Source organism: Phragmites australis, chromosome 1 (assembly GCF_958298935.1).
Source record: "Phragmites australis chromosome 1, lpPhrAust1.1, whole genome shotgun sequence".
NCBI classification, from domain to species: domain Eukaryota; kingdom Viridiplantae; phylum Streptophyta; class Magnoliopsida; order Poales; family Poaceae; genus Phragmites; species Phragmites australis.
Window position 1 is genome coordinate 28,114,037 of NC_084921.1, and position 23,411 is coordinate 28,137,447.

The 23,411-nt window shown below is 40.1% G+C and overlaps 1 protein-coding gene and 1 pseudogene across 1 annotated transcript; one reads left to right on the forward strand and one right to left on the reverse strand.

Annotated features, from left to right (window-relative positions):
- The first annotated feature begins 690 nt into the window (after positions 1 to 690).
- On the forward strand, positions 691 to 6,592 carry LOC133913977 (uncharacterized; annotated as a pseudogene).
- Positions 6,593 to 6,720: 128 nt separating this feature from the next.
- Positions 6,721 to 9,969, reverse strand: LOC133913987 (uncharacterized). Its single transcript, XM_062357161.1, has 11 exons — positions 9,752 to 9,969; positions 9,518 to 9,583; positions 9,308 to 9,375; positions 9,067 to 9,100; positions 8,879 to 8,948; positions 8,665 to 8,722; positions 8,136 to 8,264; positions 7,698 to 7,789; positions 7,449 to 7,533; positions 7,222 to 7,291; positions 6,721 to 7,120 (listed from the first exon to the last, which is right to left on the reverse strand). Exons 1-11 carry the CDS (start codon positions 9,756 to 9,758, stop codon positions 7,059 to 7,061), a joined length of 741 nt encoding a protein of 246 aa, XP_062213145.1. The 5' UTR covers positions 9,759 to 9,969; the 3' UTR covers positions 6,721 to 7,058.
- Positions 9,970 to 23,411: the final 13,442 nt, after the last annotated feature.

Here is a 23,411-nt window from a genome sequence, read left to right on the forward strand (position 1 = left end):
ACAGCACGTCTTCCACCATTTCATTGCCTCTTCGGTTAGAGCCCCCGCCCGCCCGGTGCTGCAGCGCCGCCGCCTCTTTTACCGCCCGCACTGCCTGCTTGTGGCCTCTCCGCCCACCACTTCTCCTCCCGGCGCCACCACCCGCCCATGGCCGCTGCCCGCCCCGCACCTCTCCACCCGGCAGCGCCGCCCACCTGCCATCTCTCCACCCATGGCCGCCGCCTGCCGCGAGCCGTGGTTTTGAAGCTCCTCCTCGAGCGCAGCGGCGCGACAGCGCAACGCCTCCTCCTCCGACCTCCGTGATGCTCGCCGTTACCCACGCCGTCGGTCGCGTGTGCAGGCAGTGCAGCTCTCGCGATTCGTGCTTGCTCCGCTGCCAGCGCTGTCTCCTCCTCTCTGGATGGCGGCGTTCAGTGGCATGGTGGACGGCGGATGCCGGCGTCGGGTGGCGATGCGGTGGACGAGGGGGCCGACGTTGGGCGGTGGAGAGGTGGATGGTGGCGGCGCAGTGAACAACAGGCGACGGTGGTTTTTGTGATGAGGAAACCCTAGCTCGCGAGCTTCACCGAGCCAAGTCGAACCTGGACCGAGCCCCCTTTCTAACTCGTTTCATTTACCGAGCCGAGTCGGCTCGTCATTCTGCGAGCTCGAGCGAGCCGAGCCGAGCCACCCCTTCCTGCATTCCGCACGTTGCCGCGCTAAAAAAGCGTGGGGCGGCATGTTTAATGTGACTAGATACAGAAGTTAGAAGCGTGAGGCCGTCGCGGCAGTTTCCGCTCGCCCTCGCCGGCCACCGTCTGCGCTGCGACGCCTCCCCGCCTCCTCCTCCTCACCCAGATCGACGCCGGCGTCGACCCCAACACCCTCCCCGTCCGCCGGAGCCACCGAATTCCCCAAACCCTATCGCCAAAATCCCCCATTCTGTAGCGCCAATCGGAGCTGGATTCCCCCGGCACCGGCTAGTGCCAGCGGTGAACTGAGCCGCCCCGAATGGTGCAGCGCGCGCGCGCATGAACTCGGAGATGGATGAGATCAACCTGCTGCGGCAGGCGCAGCGGCAGCACCAGCAACAGCACCACCTGATGGTGCGCGGCATCGGCGAGGAAATCGACCTCGAAATCGGCCCCGGCGGCGACCGCTCCTTCTCCGGCGCGGCACTTGTCGCTGTCACATCCGCGCACGACCCCGTTGTCCCCGTCGATGACTACAAGAGCCTCCTCATCTCGTGCTCGCAGCCCAGCGCGGCGGACGGGCAGGCGCGGCGGACGGGCAGGCGCAGCCGCCGCCTCCACCATCGCTACCGCGGGGGAAGGAGCATGAAGGGATGCTCAGGCTGCCAGCGCACAAGAAGAAGAAGGTGGTGAAGAAATGGCGGGAGGAGTGGGCGGACACCTACAAGTGGGCTTACGTCGCCGTGCACGACACCACCACCAGGATCTTCTGCTCGGTGTGCAAGGAGTACGGCCGGAAGCACCGCCGGAACCCTTATGGCAATGAGGGGAGCAGGAACATGCAGATGAGTGCGCTCGAGGAGCACAACAATAGCTTGCTGCATAAGGAGGCGCTCCGGTTGCAGATGGCCTCCAAGGAGAAGTTGCTGCCCCCCGAGATCGAGAGGCCGGTCTATGTCAAAGGTTGGTGTTGTCAGCTTGTTGACCCAGCTCCTGCGATTATGCTGCAGGTTCGCCTGTGGACCGTTGTAGGAATTAGGAAATGTGTAACAAATTTGTCGCTACAACTAGTGTATCATTTGGATATTTCAGGAAATATATTAACTTCCAGTTTCAATTCTGTATACTGCATTTTGAGAAGTAGATAACATGGTTTTCGAGATATTATTTGTTCTCGCAAGCTTTATCCTGTTATGTGTAACATATAATGTCCAATCATAAAGCGATGCTATATTTGAATGTGCATTTAGAGAAATAATGTTAGTATCCATTACTTCATCCTGTGCCACCAATACACAATTGGCAAGTGCTTCTATGTGCTACTAGAAATTAACATAGCATAAAGCAAATAATAATTTTGAAGGCTTGATTTCCATTTTTCGTTTTCTTTGGAGAGGAATCACCAGTTTTCCTTTCAGTCACCATTAGTCACTACATATGCTAAACGAGATCATCATCTACGCTTTTAATTCCAGTGACATGTATCCTTGTATTTCAATGTGCTACATTTTCTATCAAAGCCAAACAGCTCTACGATATTTCACCCCTTTCAATGATCCAACAGCTGAAATCACCTTTAATACCTAAATTTTGTCTGAATTTTGGCATGTCTATTCCAGCGTTGTCGAAAACAGCAGCATCAATACTTGAATCTGTCCTAAGGAGGGACCCCCATGAAGCCGAATTTATACAATCTATCCAGGAGGTGGTTCATTCCTTAGAACCAGTTTTGGTGAAGAACACCCAGTTACTCTTCAACTCTCCCTCACTCCCTTCCTGAGAAACAATTTGCCTAAACCTCAAGTATAACATGGTTTCATTTGGCAATTTTTCAGATATGTTCAGATTTTGGAACGTTTGTTGGAACCTGAGAGATGCTTTATCTTCAGAGTTCCATGGGTTGATGACAGAGGTGAAGTGCATGTCAATAGAGGTTTCCGTGTGCAATTCAGTCAGGCGTTAGGTCCATGCAGGGGTAGTCTTCGTTTTCACCCATCCATGAACTTAAGTGTGGCAAAGTTTCTAGCCTTTGAGCAGGTAATATTATATACTAGGCTAAAATACACTTTTCATGCAAATATTTTTTTTATGCTACAACATGCTTTTCCATCCTGTATACGTCATGTGCTTGTACTTGTAGTATGTTAAGTTATTTAATATTTTTTATCTTTTTACATGACATGCTAAAAGCACCAGGAAGGTTTTTTGCCCCCCTAGCTAAACTCAATTCACTGCTGCCAAAAGAAGATGAGCGTCCAATAGCATACATATGGAACTGAGTTTTGTGCAGTTTCAATGTTTGCGGTGCTCTATGGTGGAACTTTAACATGCCCTCGCAATATTATTTTTCTTCTATACAGACTTTGAAGAATGCTTTGTCATTATATAAACTTGGAGGTGCTGCTGGAGGAAGTGATTTTGATCCAAAGGGTAAAAGTGATAATGAGGTATGTATGTGTGCCGTATTTTATTTTCTGTGGACAATAATATTTACTGCATGTAAATCTAAAATATTTTCATGCCAGATAATGCGTTTTTGTCAAAGTTTCATGGATGAGCTGTATAGATATTTGGGCCCAGATCAGGTACTTCCCGGTCAAACATAATATGCATTTGTCTGAGTTATTCATTTCTGCACTAGTTAAATGGAAACATGACTGTCAGTGTATTCGGTAATTCATACTTCAATTTTTTGCTGCAGGATTTTCCCACTGAAGATGTTGGTGTTGGTCCAAGAGAAATGGGTTACCTTTTTGGGCAGTATAGACGCCTTTCTGGTCATTTTCAGGTACACTGGTCATTCTGAAGTGCATGATTTCCGAAATAATGTCTATTTGCTGCTGCAGGTGTCTTTTCTTTTGTTTACCCTGGTTCTTGTCATCACTTGCTTGGGACAAAGGCTGCAGGTGTCTCTAGCCTACCCCCAACTTGCTTGGGACAAAGGCTGTTGTTCTTGTTCTTGTTCTTGTCATCACTACACATCAAGAAGTAAGGATTATTTACCAAAGAAAGAAAATGAAGGGACTGATGTTCCTTGGTTAGATTATTGGAAAATTCTGTTAGACATGCTTTTGACCATATCATTTCCCAGTGGACAATGATATATCATCTTGGCAGTTGCCTGATCAAACATTTGTTTCATGATGTCTGCAGGTAGTCAAATTCAGCTACATGCTTGAAGGAAAAAAAATAAAACTATTGTTTCTTATTGATTCATTGTAATTTGAAGATTCTGTCCCATACTGAACATGTTATGTGATTCCACTAGTCCCTTTTGTCTACTTTGAGGCTATTTGTTTAGTTTCTGCTTTCACTTCTTTGGTTCATCAGTTTCTCTTGCCTGTAGATTTCAACTGTCGTGCTTATGCAGGGAAATTTTACAGGACCTAAAATCTTCTGATCTGGTTCAAGTTTTCGAACAGAAGCTACTGGATATGGGCTGGTAAAGTGGTACCTTAACTGTTCATTTGATTGCCGCTAGTGTATGTGTTGTGTGTACCACAGTTGTTTCACAAGTAATAATTTGCTGCGTGTGTTAACTGGACCATTATTCATGTTCTAAGTGATACAACATATTAAGTCAGTCTGTTCATGCAGGTATTTTTTGCGCGTCTTTTACTTGCTGAGATAAACAAGGAGCTTAAAGGATTAAGGTTTCTTACAGAGATCCATTTCGTTTATCAGTGTTATAATTTAGCCATGTGGTAGTTTCATACTGTGCAGTATTTTGCAGATGTGTGATCAGTGGTTCTGGAAAGATAGCAATGCATGTCTTGGAAAAGCTTCTACCATGTGGAGCCATTCCTGTTACAGTCTCAGGTATACAGACTCAGCTCTCTTTGGATTACTTACACAGGATGATATATCATGAGATATTATGATTTGGAAGAGCATGATTATGATTGTTGGTATCAGAGGCACCTCGCATTAGGTGAATTTATCATGATCCATGACCAGGATCTCATGTCATTAATATATAAAACTTAACGGTGCTTGTATATGGTTTCAAAATAGGCCCTATATTGTGAACTCTTACCGACCTGTATACTAGTATATTGTTATGATAGTTTTTTTGCCCTTGTTAGCTCTCCTTGAACAGCAGTATAAGGGACTTTAAATGGTTTTTTTTCTCGCTTAACAAACCAGTAGGTGGATTGTGGACGCCTATTATATAACAAAATATACAGTAACTATAACAATTCTAATGAAGGCCCAACTGTCAATTGTCATGACTGTTGCAGATTCTAAGGGCTATCTGTTAGATGAAGATGGGTTCGATTATATGAAATATTCACTTCTAAGGGATATTAAGGCTCAGCAAAGGAGCCTCAAGTGGGCACATGCCTTTCCCTTATTTTTGTTTGTATATTTCGAGTTTTTGAGATACCATTCTCCATTTAATCAAACAGGGAGTACTTGAAATCATATCCACATGCCAAGTATATAGATGATGCAAAGCCGTGGAGTGAGCAGTGTGATGTTGCATTTCCTTGTGCATCACATAATGAGATTGACCAAGGGGAGGCTGTTGCAATAATTAACTCTGGTTGCCGTGTTCTTATAGAATGTAAGTCCTGAATTTTGTCATTTCAATTGCTCTTCTGTTTTATCATCTGCTATTAAAATATTTTGCCAACTGCAGGTTCAAATATGACATGCACTGTTCAAGCAGTTGATATCCTAAGAAAGGCAAAGGTCCTTGTTGCTCCAGCAAAGGCAACTGCTGCTGGTGGGGTAATGCACTGGTTGAATGCTCTTGCAAATCCGTTCATTTGTCCTGGAGCGATATGATGGTAGAACAATTTTATAGCTTGTTTTTACAATGTTAAAAATGTTAAGCACACCACTTCCCAAGTCTATGGTTGCTGTATTTTCCAACGGAGCACTAAAAATTGGCATGACCTTAATGACAAAATACTTATGGGCTGAGGTCATTATATTCATATATGATCTCTAGACCATGAGACTGGTACATGTTGTCCCCCGTTCACATTTTTTGTTTGTCGCTTAAAATAACAGGTAGCGCTTGGAGAACTTGAATTGAATCCCGAGTTTAATTTGATGCAGTTATCGGTGGAGGATTTTGAGAACAAAATTCAGGTAAATTCTGCTGCTCCTGACTGTTGCCGTTGGTCCCTTTTCTTACTGTATGTTTCCTAATTGTGAAACCTTCTAAGTTTTTCTTTTCCTTTTTCTTTTGTTTTTAAGCAGGATGCAATAAAGCAAACAAACGAAAGGTCGATAAAAGCTGCTCAAGATTACGGAATCATGAAAGAGAACCCTGAGTTTGTTTTCTTGTGCTTTGAAAAGACTGATGCTTTCACCTGGTTTCAGTCCAGAAGCTGATCTCTCTGTCTCTCCATGCAGGTCTTTGGTGCATGGCACGAACATTTGTGCTTTTCTTAATATTGCGCAAGCCATGACTGATCAGGGATGTGTTTAGTTAGGCCTTCAATTCTGTCAAGAAGTTACAATTGCATCTTCCTTCAACCGTGAGGAAAATATATTTTTTCTGCTGACTAGTAGTGCTTCGATGCTCCACACCTTCAATTGGTGTTGGACAAATCATGAAGAACTCCAAAACAGGAAGTAGTTGGAATCACCCTTGGTTTATGCTATAAAATGTGTGCAACTCAAAGGGGATGGAGGTTGCAAAAGCTTTCCTCTGGCAGGTAGGAAAGTCCCAGGTTCATCGTGCAATATAGAAGAGCTCTTGTTGAAGATCATCCGATGTATTATCCCTTGTTATGAACATCAATGTCAACAGAAAGTAAATAGAAGCAATTCTTTTGTATGCAGAGCCTATACTTGTTAGTCCATCACTGATAGGCTGACGATGATGTATCAGCTGTAAATCTGTGTAGGTAGATCTAAAGCAATGACTCGTTGATCCGCAGTACTATTGGTTACAATCCCAGAAGGCAGGACAACTCGAATCGAACTTTGGGAAACTATTTAGCTCAAGAATGAATCTAAAAGAACCAACAGTGTGTGACTTAAAGAGACATCTACTTTAATTTTTTGGAGCTGGAATGTGAAGTTTGCTGGGTTGAGTAAATAATAACATTCCATAAATATTATCATCAAGATCTGTCCGAAGTATGCAACATGCTCCACAAGGCAGGACATGCATGTTATACCCGACCAAAAACACATAAGTTATACAGCGAAGTACATTATGCAGGTGATCTTCTAACACCCTCAGCATATATTAATGCGAGCCTACAGCCGTCTTGCCTTGGATAGAAGCTTGAGGTATCCACCCAGAGGCAACCAGATGACGAGAAACAAACAAAACAGTGGGTGTGCGTTACCTATAACATATAACCACTTCGGGCTTCTTAAAGTAAGCCTGCCCAAAAAGATACTTTTGCTTGGACTTGAAGCTTAAGCTGATGACTTCCCTGATTGTTCTGCTAAATAATGCTCAAGCATGTCCTCTTCATCATCTGTACAAAAATTAGGGCAACAGATTTGTAAGCTAGGTTTCACTGGCAAACTCAATCTAATGTAGGTAAACAAAGACTTTTTGAACTAGAGGAAATTCTACCTTCAAAATCATCAAATTCAATGTCTTCCTCCTCTTCCTCATCTTCATCAGCAACTGTGCTTGCTCCTTTCTGAAAAGACAGTTTCATGCAAGGTAAAACATAAAGAAACATATTTGAACAAATGAAAGATATGAAAGGCAGCAATAGTTATGGATATCTGTAGCTATGCTGCAATATAGGCATGACATCCAGGCAAGAGAAAAACAATTTATCTAGGATAACGTACCACTGTATGCCTTCCACTTTCAAAATACTGTCGCCCTGTGAGCCTCTTTTCCTTTGGGGCTGTAAGAGCTGAATCTGGCATAAGTCTGCACGTCAAGAAATGCAAAAGATTATCTCTAAGCACACATTTGAGTACTTCTAAAAGTTGGGAATCAAATGCCATCGAAAGGAAACATGCTGTGTGTGAACAGAAGATTCCATGTGGTCATCGTGAGGAAGCTAACTTGTCAATAATTTACTGGATGCTTACTTAGCATGCTGTAGCGCCAGTTCAGCTTCAAAACGTTCTCTCCAAGCCATAAAGCTATCCACAGTAACAGCTTCACCATGGGGTACAATAACCTAACATGTAGAGCAAGCTCAAGTATAAGTTATACTGCACAACAATGATACTCGGTAAAAGGGAAGCAATTCATGATTCCACAATACAAGGTGCAACAGATATACAGAAATTTTCTAGTATAAGTGGTTCAGTAGGACAAGCAGTCAAGCACCAATTCAAAACACACAGCCTACAGAAGGGTTCCAAAAAACCACCAGAAGCCAGTCTCTAGTCGAGAAACCGGAACAGGCCTTGTTCAATTTTGAGAACCATAGCCATTTCAACACCCTCCCGCAAGCAATAGCCGAACCCATTTCCAACAGATTCATAGAGAAATATACCAAGCATACAAGCAAATAAGTATACCTCCTCTTCTTCTGCTTCAGTTTTTTCTGGTTCCTCATCTCCACCATTGTGTCCGTATTTCTCGCTTAGCCACTCTTCAGCTGACGAAACAAGAGTATAGACCATAGCCATGCCAAGATTCTCTGTTGCCTAAATGATCGGATGTTCAACAAAACATGAGATGACATATCAGGTGACTGACAATGAATACACCTCACAAGCAATAATAGATTCGCAACATGCTCTGGTTATATTTGAGCACAATATACTCAAATACTTAACTCTTTAAAGTTTCAGCCAAAACTCAAGCTAGTATCATTGACAATGACCTTTTTACAAATCCTAGAAAGTCACGACAGTATAACAAACTAGAAGTTGACAATAAACATCATTCTCAGCCTGGAAAATTATAAAATACTAACTACCCATGCTTATTCGGTTCACTCTGAATTATTTAGCTAAAACACAATGATCTTCAATTGTTGCACACAGTCGACAATTATAGCTATGTGAGATTGACACCAAATTTGGAGCTGAGTTATTTGCATACCTCTTGGTCAAGCTTTTCCTTCAAGGATGCAAGATCATCTGGTTTAATTCCTCGTACACTGCACGAATGTATCCAATGCAAGAGTTAGAAATACAATAAGCACAATCTTGTGCCAAAAGTATCATGAATTAAAAAACCACGACTAGAAGTTAATGGCAGCCACAATATTGAGTTTGCTTCCAGCCATGCTGGCCAATCAAATTAATGGCAAAACCTTTTGACATTCAATAGTGGAGGTTCGTCTGGATATTTCTCAGTGTGCGCAAAAATCAGAGCCAGTTGAACTGCAAATCAGGGCCAGATAACACAATTACATGAAATCTGATACAAGCAGCATATTCTATAGTACTTGCAAAGTTGATAATCAGGGCCAGATATGCCTCCATCAACAACTAGTTTTACCTGGCACATAAGCCGACTGGTCGAAATCATCATCCTTCCACAATAGTAACCAGGAAAAGATCAGTAACTTAATTGGGATATAAACACAAAAAGAATAGCAAGTACAGCAATTAATATAATTATCACTCCAATTTCCAGGACTCAAACGCACGGCTCTTGACATCACACCCTACATACTCGAACACACAGAAATCAAGAAAGTGCAGCCATGTCACAGGCTGAACTCGGTTGCGAGTACTACCTGAGGGGAGAGTAGGATCTCAAAGCACCTGGCGGTGGTGCTGAGCCCGCTCTCGCTGGGGTCGATCTCTGTATCAGCGCCAACACATAGCATACCGATGATTAAATTCAGTACAAGAAATTAGCATCCACAGGAAGAAGAATCCCGAGAGAAAGCATACAGGAAGCAGGGAACTAAAGAATTGGGGAAATGGAGAAAGAAAGAGAGAACCCTTGATGTCGTCCATGAGGATGGCCTGCAGGGCCTCCACCTCCATCTCCTGCTCCTGCTCGTAGTCTTCCGCGCCACCCATCGCAAGCGTACACACACAGAGACGCGGTTAGCAGCAGAGGAAAGCGGGGAGGGCGAAGAACCCCGCGAGAGAGAGAGAGAGAGAGAGAGAGAGAGAGAGAGAGAGAGAGAGAGAGAGAGAGAGAGAGAGGCCTTTCAAGATTTGGTTCGTACCGGCCATGATCGGTGCTTATGGCTGTGCTCCCGGTAGCTTGGGTTGTCCAATCGGAGAGAGGTGAGGACGAAGCGCCCCCTGCGGCGACGGTAGGGGATTCGCGGTAGGCAGGCAGGCGGACGGCGGCGGCTGCTGCGAGCGTCGCCTGGGAAGGCGGAGGGGCAGCAACTAGGATGGCTTGCTCCACTGTGAATGGGCCGGGGCAACTGATGGGCCCAGGTCCGCAGAACAGGTGGTGCTTTGATTCATTGGTTGATTGGGTTCACTGTGAATGCGCAGCATCTAGGATGGCTTGCTTACTCTAAAAAAAAAAAAAAAATCTAGGATGGCTTGCTCCACTGTGGATGTCTTGCTCCGCAGAACGGCTGGGACTTGGAGCACGGTTTAAGTCGTCAACTTTGAACCTTTCAACTTTGGGCAGTTGTTATGAACGTCGCGATTGCTGGGGGCTATCGGAAATGTGTGATGCGAATCCTTTCCCCGTGAGACATTGTCTTTTTCGAAACGGAGATACCCCATTTTTCATTAAGTATATAAAGAGAGGGGAATTAGCAGATAGGTAGACGAATAACTAGCTATGATGTAGACTCTGCTTATCACATAGACACCAAACATCCTCTAGATAATAAATGTTTAACGAATACCAAATGTTCATTAAACATTTATCCTATTGCTAAACCCCTATTCATTTCTGACAAAGATCACCATTGTTGTTCTCTTCAAAAGCTGGCATATGGTATGCATACTTTCATACTCCTCCTCCTTCTGCAACAACATCCAGAAACAGATCCAACGTGTACCCAAAAATAGCCTGCATAAAATAACTAGCATACACTACTAGGATCTTAAGAATGGATGACGGTTGTTACATTATCGGGCATTTAGTTATACTGTCGGGAAATGAAATCCCCAAGTATAGACCATTAGTAAATTCTTGTCGCACACTTTGGTCGGGGATTCACCCATTTGCCGATGGTACCATCGGCTATCTGACTGTCGATAATTAATTCATGGATCAACCTACCATTCCCAAAGTGGGCCCCATATGAATTCCCAACGGGTTTACAGTCGAGGATTTATTCCTTCACGGTTTGTTTAACCCGTCGGGATATGTATGTCCGACAATATTTTATTAACCATAAGTGATTAAATACCGTCGGTCATGCGTGTCCATGACGGTTTGTTTTATTCGTCAGCTATTTTAGTGCCCGACTGTTTCATCTGCCCATCGGCAACATAAATTAGCAATTATTCTATTAGACCATCAGAGATATGCATATGCGACGATTTTTGTGGCACGATACCTTTTTTATGTATGCGATAGTTTCAATAGCCCGTTGCTCATGCATTTCACAACTAGCACTTCAATACGGCATACGCTCATCCCAAACTCAATATTATATGACCAAACATATTGATATGATGATTTATGTTACTAATATAATAAAGTAGTTGACATTACGAAAGTGGAAATTCAAAATAGCATCATTCCAATTAGTTGTTCAAATGATAATACTGACTAGCACACTATAAATTGTCCATAACATAGGGCATAAGATAAGTTGTCCACGTTAATGTCATCAAACTCCAAAGTGCAGCATTCTAGACTTTATTTGTTGCATTTGCATACGACCTCCCACTACCAAAAGGGGAATGCATGTTCTGTACTCATCACCAGATGTCCTCATCTCCGCCATGGCCATAATATTCTCCACCGTTGCCATAATCATCATTGTCTCCTCCATCATTGTCGTAATCGTCATCCTTTTCATGGCCATAGTCTTCTCCATCAATGTTGTCCTACAGAAATGATATGGACCATCATACGTAAAATTCAAAATTTACATCTTTTGTGAGTTTGATATGAATACATGGTAGCCACACTTAAAACTAATTGGTTTAGTTCCATTTAGACCACCTCTGTCATGCTTCCTTGATAACCCAACCTCAAATTCTGAAGTTGCCTGCATGAACCAAAAGAAGACTGTGTAAACAACACTCACTAAAAGAAAGAACTAAAACAATATGTTGGCTAGATCCGAATGGAGCTACCCTATTTGCAGTCTGATAAAAAGAGCAGCAACAAACTTTTCTTTCAGACCTGATATTTGTAACTAAGACTACTAGTCATTTTTTTTAAAAAAAAAGGATTACTGGAAGACCAAGAGGCAGATATGCACAATTCCAAGATTATTAATAACACTTGTAGTATTAGCAAGTGTTATTTGTAGTTCAATTTCCTCTTCATGCTTGATTAGGGTAATTAGTTACATCCAGAGTGAAGAATTGTGACATATTGAGGAGGGAGCGGCTGTAGTCTATTGACAGATCACGTCACATCCACGTGTCAACTACCATATGGCTACTAGATACAAGTAGTGAAACTATTATCAGTCTATTGCATGCTTAAAACAGATGAAAAAAAGGGAATTCCTGCATGTAACTGGAAATCTCAAACCTATAGCCATCCTAATATGACCATGAGACAGTGAGATAGTTCTATATATTTCTTCTTTGACAACATGTGACTAAAGCGCTCATGCTATCATTTAGGTTGCCTACAAGTGTGATATTCAAGCATAACATTCAGGTTGGCTATATAGCCAGGAATGTGGATTACAGTTAACAGTAGAAAGAATAACAACACCGACGCACTTTGAAAAAGGCTTTTAGAATACTGGAGGATACTGCAATAGAACTGAACCAATGGGAGATAGAGAAGCAATGACAAATATAGTTGAACTAGCGCTTCTTCCGATGAATAACTAAATGCTATCAAAACCTAAAAGAAAATCTCAAACCTATAGCAATCCTTATATGGCCATGAGACAGTGAGACAATTCTCTATATTTCTTCTTTGACAACATGTGACTAAGGTGCTCATGCTATCATTCAGGTTGGCTACAAGTGTGATATGCAAGCATAACATTCAGGTTGGCTACAATAGCCAAGAATGTGGATTACAGTTAACAGTAGTAAGAATAACAACACCGACACACTTGAAAATGGCTTCTGGAATGCTGGAGGATATTGCAATAGAATTGAACCAGTGGGAGATAGAGAAGCAATGAGATGTATAGTTGAACTAGCGCTTCTTCCAATGAATAGCTAAATGCTATCAAAACCTAAAACAAAATAAATTCAAAGCTAAACTTACCAAATATCAGTGATGCTAATAGCCTCATCACTGATTGCTAGCCTCCCATGTGGCGTCCTACCCACTTCCTCATAAATTACACCAGCATCAAATTGGGGATGCTCAACTCTCCAATTTGGTCCATGCTTCTTTTCCATTCCATCTGCGTATTGTACCTTTTGCCAAAAAAGAAGAAGCATGTGTACATTAGACTAAAATTTTGTTCACAAATTACAGGACAAAGTATACAACGAAAAAGCTAAAAGAGATAGACATGCATGTTCATAGATGAAAAAGACTAGCTTAAGGTTGCAACATAATGCATCATAAAGAAAAACAACTTTATGAATACTAGCATTTTTCAAAGGTGGGCACATAGCTTTAGTAGATCTAAACAAGCCAACAAATATGGCAAAGAAATTAACTCTAACTGAACTCTATATTATTAACTAGAACAGAAAACTCTAGATAAACAACACACCATTTGATCATGCAAGAAGTTAGAAGTAGTAACCATATGTTATAGAAGAACTATGAGTAAAATAGTCCCTCCATTAACTAACCCATTTTTCAGTAGCATTATGGCTACACAGTTGGTCAGCATTTGTCCCTTGTTGCATTTGGTGTGTGTGCAGCCAAGCACCAGCTTGTCCAGGGTCAACACCAGTTTTGAGTTCCTACATTTAAAGAATAATAATTGTGCAGCCATATATACAGAATATAGCACTCCATAGCTTTTTAATACTGCATAATATTTTAAAAGGGTACTTATTACCAGATATTGGCGTGTAGATGGCAAGCTTCTTAATCCGTTGCGATGGTATACAACATCAGCACCTCCAACTAGTCGATTTCTCTTCCCAAGTAAGAGTTCGTTCTGAAAGTTGGTGCACTCCAGTACTCACATAGCAAACACTAACCATGATCAGTTGTGAAATCTTTTGGCTTAGCAAAAATAAGTGCTTCTTAGATTGGCCAACAATTGCCCTCTTCATTCGACTCTTCCTATGGCACTTTACCATCCTCATATAATGTTGCAACTGCTACTTTCTTCTCTTCATGCAGCATCTGAGTCACTCTTGTGGTAAAGTTTTTCTCCAGGATTCTATCTGCCTCAACTCTATCACCTTCAGGACACTTGAAATGCCACTGCACAAGCATGTAGCACACAGTAGTTGCTGTTAATTTGCAGATAAGACAAATGTAAACCACTAGCAACATTAATTGTGTAAAGTATACCCAAAACTCTATCAAGACTCTTTGATAATTTGGTACTCCATTTGTCCTTCTCCTCTTGAAATCTTCCCATGTTAATACCGGTTTCAAGTCGTTTCCAGTATCAACAACATCAGGATACATCTCACGAACTAAAGCGCCCATTACTGTTGCGGGTTTGCGAGAACCTTTGTAGGGATGCACTTTCCTGTGACTGTTAATTTTAGAATATATTACCACATGGGGGAAAAACATCCTATTAGTAAGTGACATGTGCATAGAAAAGTACACAACTTGTCATAAAATTAGAATTTTGCTTACCGGCTAGTAGGGATGATGGTGGGTCTTTCTTTCTCGGGAAGTCTTTCACCACTTTAAGTCCTTGATTGAGTTTTCTTTGTTTCCTCAGTCTTCTGATTCGATGAAGCCAATCCATTATTTCATATGGAAGCAATGGATGTGGATGCGGATCTGTCTAACTTAGATGATGTCATAGCTCTATGATTCAAGCGCCAATTCATCCCGCTTCATGCATAATAATTAGTATCAATGTGAAAAATGTGAAGTAAATATATCGAATAACAATCTACATAAAATTCAGAACACTCTGCATAAAAAGCTGAAAATATCATGAACATAGTCTTATGCATCATAACACTTTGCATGAAATTCAAATAATAAAGCACCATTGTACAGGAAAAAAATGGCATTCAGTAATCATCATAATCATATTCTGAGGCATCCTCGTCATAATCATCATAATAATAAAGCACCATTGTGTGTTGTCCTCATCATCATCAGTGTCTTCTTGGTCACTATTTTCTTCAAGTAATTCTTCTTCTTCCCCACTACTACTCCCATCACTATCTAATGGATCCTCGGTACTACTTTGCTTTTCTATAATTTCAATTTTATGGGGATCCAAGACATCATCTGACTCATTTGTGGACACGATGGAATCATCAAACAAGCTCTCAACATCAATGGAAAAGCTTCCCTGTAAACCATCTTCTTGGAAAACTACATCTGCAGTAGGCGGCTCATGTGCATTATCTACATCAAGGTTGCTCAAGGTGCATAGTTGTATCTTGTAAACAACCCACCAATCGCATAGATCACGCCTTGGAGATGGGTAGTACACTTGCGTGGCTTGGTGAGCCATGGCAAATGGTTCATTTCACAAGCCTTGAAGACTACTTTACCGCCACCAAACCTAATTTAGGTTCAGACCTAAGACCATTAATAGGGTCAAACCAGTGGCACTGTAGGAGAACCATTTCAATTCGTCTACTAACATTAAAGGATAATTTGATAATGTCCTCGATGACACCATAGTAGTCAAGTTGTTGGTCGCCTGAGGTTGAGGAAGACAAACAAACCCTAGTGTTCACTATGGTCAGCCTTGCATGAGAATTCTCATAATGCTCTGGCCTAAATCGATAGCCATTGACATCATATGAATTATAAGACAACACTCTAGATCTGAATTCATTGGCTAAATTCCACAAGTCCTCATCAGCAGTGGGATCATTTCTACACTAGAAAAGCAAAGAATTTTAATTAATCTTAGCAGATATATTAGTAACCATGTGTACATGATAGATGGTTAAGGAAATAGTTTTTACAGTTTTCTTAAACCAATCCACAAATTCTTCTATCATCAGTCCATCAAGGTCCTCAATAGACAAATTGGGGTGCTCCACACACTTTTGTTCCATAAATTCTCTATAAACATATTCAAATTAGATAACTTGTGGAAAGCAAGAATAAATCATTTCAATTTACATCACTTACTCTAAAAAATGGTCTACGACAGAGCAATTGATCAAAATGTATAGCCTTGCCGCATTCAACTCTTGTGGTGAGAGGTCTCGAGGCACACCCCTAATATTGAAACACATCTAAGGTGCAACCATCATTGTGTACTTGTTTTCCTCCGTTGTTGTATCTATGAACCCTCTTCCATATAGTGCGGACATGCTCGTGCGCACATGCTCGCTAAAGTATCATAAAAAATAATCTGTAATCTCTTGCACAGTGTGTGCCTCTACGATCGATCCCTCCACTCTTGCCTTGTTTTGCACTTTTAGTCAAAGGTCGTGCATGTACCTAACATATTTGTTTGGTGACACGTGATCCAAAATTGAATACAAATTAATTCAATGGATGTAGTTTTGTGATGTTAATAAATACCTCTCATGTTGGTACATACAACAAAATGTGACAGGATCACCAACCCTTGCCTCGTATGGAATATGCACTATCAAATGTTGAATTACATTAAAGAACCTTGGTGGAAACATTTTCTCAAGGTTGCATAGCAGAACCAGGGTCTCCTTCTCAAGTTCACGCATTCGCTCTGTATCAATTTCTTTGGCACATAATTGTAGATAGAAAAAGCATAATTCTAATATATCCTTCCTTTCCTTAAAGCCCCGTACAATAACCGGTAGGAGGCACTCGATGATTACGTGAAAGTCATGTCTTTTTAGGCCAATAAATCTTCATTGAGCTAGGTTCATAGATTTTCTTAAATTAGCAGCAAACCGATCTAGAAACTTCAATTGTTTGAACCACTTCAAGACAACAAATTTATCATCCTTATTAACACAACACTTTTGTCTTGGCTTTTGCCATGTGCCATCGGACTTCTAAGTCAACTCTAGACTCAGACGGTCGCAAGTCACAGCCATGTCAAGACGTGTTTTAAAATTATCCTTAGTTTTATCAGAGATATCTAAGTATGTGCTTAGTAGTGCCTCGACAACGTTTTTCTCATTGTGCATAACATCAATATATGCCGAAGAACCAATTAAAGTACAACAATTTCCACAAACCACCTATATCTGTCCAATTGTGCTCCTTCCCAAACCCTTCATATTTATTTGGACCATTTCTATCAAGAGTTAGGCTTTAGAGCTGTTCATATACCTCATCGCCTATTAGTTGCTTTGGTGGAGGATAAGAAACTTTTGTTTTCTTCAGAAAAACATTTCACACTCCTATGGATTTCATGCCTAGCAGGAAGGAATCTCCTATGGCAATCAAACCAATAAGGTTTACGCCCATGCTTCAACTGAAATATGTTTATATCACGCCCACAAATAGGAAAAGCTAGTTTTTCATGTGTACTCCAGCATGCTACTAAGCCATACGCTGGAAAATCATGAATACTCCACATCACAATTGCCCTCATGGTGAAGTTTTCCTTTCTATAACAATCATAAGTAACAACACCATCTTCCCATAAATTATAAAGCTCATCAATTGGAGGTTCCATGAAGACATTAAAGTTCTTCCCTGGGCATTCAGGGCCAGGAATAACAAGTGCAAGGATAATGTTGTTCCATTTCGTGCACATTTCAGGGAGAGGTTATACGGAACAACAAAAATAGGGCAACGGGAGTATGGGGCTGCAGAAACACTAAAAGGTGTAAAACCATCAGTTAAAGCTAGACGCACATTCCTAACCTCCCGAGTGAAATTTGGAAACACTTTGTCAAGTTCCATCCAAGCTTCTCCATCCGAAGGGTGAACAATAGCATTCTTGTTGCGTGGTTGTGTTCTGTGACATGTACAACCATTGTAGTCTTGGAGTAATTAGGAGTTAACGCAAAACTTTTTGTGGTACTTTCCTAGATTCGTACCGGGATGCACCACATACAATACAACTTTCTTTATTTTCATTATCTTTGTAATAGATCATGCAATCATTTGGGCATGTATGAATCTTCACATATGGCATGCCTAGATTATGCACAAGTTTCTTAAACCTATAGAAGTTTGTAGGGAGAACTTTGGCAGCCTCATCTCTAACCACTTCATGTAGAAGATTCATTATTTCATTGTAGCAAGCTTCAGACAAGTTATATTGTGCTTTTATAGTCATAAGTCATGCTACAATGGACAAATAAGATTGTGATGTCCTTTCATATAGTGTCTTGTCAGCTTCCTCGAGAATCTATATAACTCTTTTGCACCTTGTGTTGGCTCCTCACTAGAAAAAACCTCTTCTGCATTAATAGCATCAAGTAGCACTTCATTCATCCTATCTAAGCCAGGTGCAATTTCATGGTCAACTTGATCGGGTACATCAGTCTCCCCATGCCTAGTCCATGTCTCATATCCCAATTGAAAACTGTTGTGGCATAAATGAATCTCTATTTCATCCCTTTTACGCTTGTGGCGGCAATCACACTTAGTATAGGGACATTTAGATTTCCTATCAATAGCAGCTTCGGGCAATGAGAAGGCATGGTTCAAAAAAGCATCCAAACCATCTTTCCATGCTAGACTAAACAAGCTGCATTTACGCTCATTGTACATCCAACTACAATTGTCACCCATGGTACTTCACCTAAATATGACATTGCAAGTTTTAGGGAACAATTCAGAGTAACTAAATGGAAAAACCCCATGTCAAATGGCCAGTCAAACCCATGCCCTCAATCTAAACATTGATATGTAGTTTCGTAGCTAATTCATTGTGTTTGACTGCTTGCTATTGATTTCGTAGCTAATTGTTGCCAAATTATCTGATTGCTATACAATCAACACAAATAAATTGTTTCGTAGCTAATTTAGGATATGGAATACTACTTGCTATTGATTTTTATCGACGCAGACAAACTGTTACTTTATTTCAGATGCAACACACTCAATCAACTTGAGGTCCTGAATTTTTCGATTATAGAAATTCACACATATTCAATCTAAAATGGCAAAAAAAATAGCAGAGTATGCTTTAAATTGACAATTCTTTCGCATTCCTTCTGATGGCAATGAGGGTTCAAACTAGAACAACTAGTTTTATATTTGAATTTGAGTATAGGTGTGACGTACTATCAAGAGGGATGCAACATAGAACAACTTGACATGTCTCAGTGCTCAAGAGTATCTAACCAACTCAAAAGTGAGAGACACAAAACACCCACGAACACCAAAAACCTATTTTCAACTCAGGTTTGTGTTGAGAGTTCGTTTTATGAGTCCGGTGCTGAAAGTGTGGAAGTGTCCGAATTGGACTTCGAGAAACAAATCACACGTCTCCTGTCTTGGTTTGCTTATTGTTTGTGTTCTTGAGCTTATTAACCTTCATACTTGTTTCTGCTTGACCTATGTGCTCATACTTGTTTGACTGTAGGTGATCCATGGAATAGCTAGAAATACTTCTTGGATCCTGTGACAATTTTTGGTTTGAGCTAAAACTCATTAGACGTAGCTAGATCTCATTTTGTTGCTTTGTATAGTCGGAAGTTCCGGATTGAACCCAGAAGTTCCGGATTTAATCTGGAACTTCTGGTGAACAGTAATTTCAGAACTTTAGGTTAGAGTTTTGTTGCATATCTTACTAGATTTGAATAATCTTTGTCACATCTTAGGATTGTAACCTTCACACTTATTTAGAATGATTGTGCACTAGTTGAGCCTAGCATATTTAGGATTTTCACTTATGAAAAATATGTTAGTTTATTTTCCGCTGCAAGTTTAGCCCAATGGTAAAAGAGGATGATTTTTTTTGTAAAAACACCTATTCGCCCCCCTCTAGGTGACATCATTGTCCTTTCAAGAAAACACACATGACTTTTTATATAGGTTCGAGCCTACTTAAGGATAATAACCCTATGATATGTTTATCTTGTATTGATCTGAACCTATTACAAGGGGGTATGTGGATAGTCTAGATGGGTTTAAACCTAGTTGGTGACTTCCTTTCTCAACTTTGGGTGTCTTCTTGTTTGTCAAAAGGTTTGATTGACTTCTATTGGCTCTTGTTCGACTTGTTTTCTATAGGCCTCTGGCTCCATAGATATATGGGGGTATCATGCGTCCTCTAGAGTTATCGTTCCCATTCTTGGATATAGACCTTCTCATTTATGGGATGTCTTGGTTATCTACGGGTAGTTTTCTTTCATCCAGGGATCCTCTTTCTAGAGATAGAGATATACCCTGAGAATCGTGGGAAACCCTAGGGTGTCTAGATATGGTAACTATCATGTATTCATCATCAGGGCGCATCACTCAATCAAGAACAGAGAAGAGGAAGAACCAACAAAAGAGAGGAAGAAGAAACAAACACCGACAGTAAGCAATGGAGATGATTAAAATTCAAACAATGATGCTTGCACATGAAGAAGAATGAGCTCAACCCTTCACTATAATTCTTCAACTCCTCTAATTAGTTGGTTCCAGCCAGCTCTTGCTTCTACATGGTTGGCCGATCCGACCTCAACGGTCCAATTAAAAATGAACCACTTGATTTCCTTGAACATATTCAAAGTGATTTATGTGGTCCTATTCAGCTATTATATGGATCATTCAAGTACTTTATGGTGCTCATAGATGTATCTACAAGGTAGCATGTATGTCTCCTATCTACAAAGAATCATGCGTTTACCAGATTTATTGCTTAAAATATAAAATTAAGAGCAAATTATCCTAAAAACAAGATAAAATCCATTAGAATGGATAATGCCACTGAATTTACTTCACGGGCCTTCAATGGTTATTGTATGGCCTTAAGCATTTACTTGGAGCACTCAGTACCTTATGTGCACACTCAAAATGGTAGATGAATATCTTATTAAAAGAGTTAAATTAATTTTACAACCATTGCTCTAGAATTGGAATTCTCCAACCACATGTTAGGGTCATGTGGTCTTGCACGCCTCATACTTGATTAAAATAAGACCAATTACATATTATGCAGCTTTCCCGTTGCAGTTAGGAGTAGAAATCAATCAAGTATTTCTCACTTGCGAAAATTCGGTTGTGTTGTATACGTACCGATATCAACACTGCAGTGTACATAAATGGACCCTCATAGGAAATTAGGAATCTATGTAGGGTATAATTCTCCACCAATCATAAAATACCTCAAGCTCCTAACTAGGAACTTATTCACAGTCCGGTACGTTAATTGTATCTTTGATGAAGATAATTTTTTTGGCATTATGGGAGATCAAAAGTACCCCAAAGAATATCAAGAAATAGATTGGAATGTCATAGGAATTCAATCATTAGATCCACGTGCTAAAGAATCTAAACTTGAAGTTCAGAGAATTATAAATTTACAACACAATGCAAATAATATGTTAGATACATTTACTGACTACAAAAAGTATCATTAAATCTCATATTCCCGATGTAAATGTGCTAGAAAGAGTGAAGATACCTAAAACCACTCAACTCCTAAATGCAAATAAGAGAGGAGAAGTATGGTCACAAAGGATAATGCTTCTCAAAAGCATCTACGAAAACAAAGAAATTTAACTTCTAAAATAGTAAATGTGAATCAACCTAAAGTTGATAAACACTTTATGGATAATCAATATCCAAGACCTACAGATGCTCAACATCTAAGACCCAGCACAAATGTGCACACTAATTTAGGTGTTGAGACATCGGAACACCCTATCACCATTATTGTGGGAAATCATGAGGAGTTAGAAGGGGTAAATGAAATATCCATAAGTTATATTGATTCAGGAGAATCATATAATAGAAAGACTACAATTGTTGACTTTATTTCTCCTAAAAAATAGTAAAAACCTCAAGGTAGATCTAGAACCAAAGACCATGGTAGAGTGTCTGAAGCGCTCAAATTGGATCAAATGGAAGGAGGCAATTGAGATATAAGTGCACTCACTTAAGCAAAGAGTAGTATTTACATTGGTAATACCTACTCATAAAAATATCTTCCATATAGGATCAAAATGAGTTTCTGTCTACAAACAGAATAAAAATAATTAGGTGATGAGATACAAAGTTAGGCTTATAGCACAAAGGGTTCACACAGAGACCCAGTATTGATTTTTATGAAACTTATTCTCCAGTTATGAGTAGAATAATATTCTGATACTAAATATATTTGGCAGTTCAAAAGAATCTATCCATGCAGTTGATAGATGTAGTGACTGCATACTTATATAAGTCACTTGATTCAGATATTTGCATGAAAGCCCCTAAAGGACATAAAATTTTGAATCCTAATATAAATTGCAACATGTATTGTGTTAAACTGAAAAAGCCACCACTATATGGCTTGAAACAGTCAGGCTGGATGTGGTACAACCCATTGAGTGAGTTTCTTCTATAGAAGGGTTACTCAACATAATTTTGTATCATCTCAGTATATGTTGATGGTCTCAATATCATCGGAAACATACAAGATATAAATGAAGCACATAATCATCTTACGATGGAATTTGGGATGAAGGATTTGGGTAAAACTAAATTCTGCTTAGGTCTACAACTTGAGCATCTTCCCTCATGAATACTTGTTCACCAATCTGCATATATCCAGAAGATATTGGAGAAATTCAATATGGATAAGGCATATCCATTCAAAACACCTATGTTCACTAGATCTCTTGATATGGATAAAGATCCATTCAGACCTAGGGATGGCAATGAAGATATATTAGGACCTGAAGTTCCATATCCCAGTGTCATTAGAGTGCTGTTGTATATTGCAAATTGCATCAGGCCTAATATTATATTTGCAGTGAATTTACTAGCTAGACACAACGCAACTCCAACAAAACGCCATTTGACAGGAGTTAAGAATATTCTTAGATATCTCCATGGTACTAAGGATCTTGATTTATTATATTCTTTCAGAACAATTGAGATATGTGTATGATTAGATACACATATGATAGATACCTATTTGATTCCCATAATGCCATATCCCAGACAGGATTCATATTTTTATATGGTGGAACAACTTTGTCATGGAAATTATCTAAACAAACTCTTGTGACAACTTTCACTAATTATTCTGAAATAATTGCATTATATGAAGCATCATATGAATATTATATGGTATTGGTTCATTAGAATCACTGACTATTATCTATGAAGATAATGCAGCTTGTATGGCACAAACAAACATGTTACATAAAGGGCAATATTACAAAGCATATTGCCTCAAAGTTACTTTACCCTTATGAATTACAGAAAAATGGGGAGATAGAAATTCTGCAAACAAAATAATGTGATAATTTTGAAGATTTATTCACAAAGTCTCTTCCAAAATCTACATTCCATAAATATGTACATGAAATTGGTATGAGAAGTGTCGATGATTAGTAAACCATGGATCTTACAAATATGTGATTAGAGTAGGGGATACTCCCTCTTGTTGAATTGTGCACCAAAAGACAGAGATTATTCAAACCTCCCGAAGGATAATAGACCTACATATTGTGTTCTTGTATTGATCTTTGAGGCAGATTACAACGGGTATTGGCTAGCCTAGGTGGGATCTAAACCTAGTCGAAGGCTCTTCGTGTGTAGTTTCCGTG

Excerpts from the sequence above, each read along its gene's own strand:
- LOC133913987 (XM_062357161.1), bottom strand. Across the intron at positions 9,376-9,517 it reads CCTCATGGACGACATCAAGG|AGATCGACCCCAGCGAGAGC; the intron begins GTTCTCTCTTTC and ends GCGCTGATACAG. Across the intron at positions 7,534-7,697 it reads CTGGCGCTACAGCATGCTAA|ACTTATGCCAGATTCAGCTC; the intron begins GTAAGCATCCAG and ends CTTGACGTGCAG.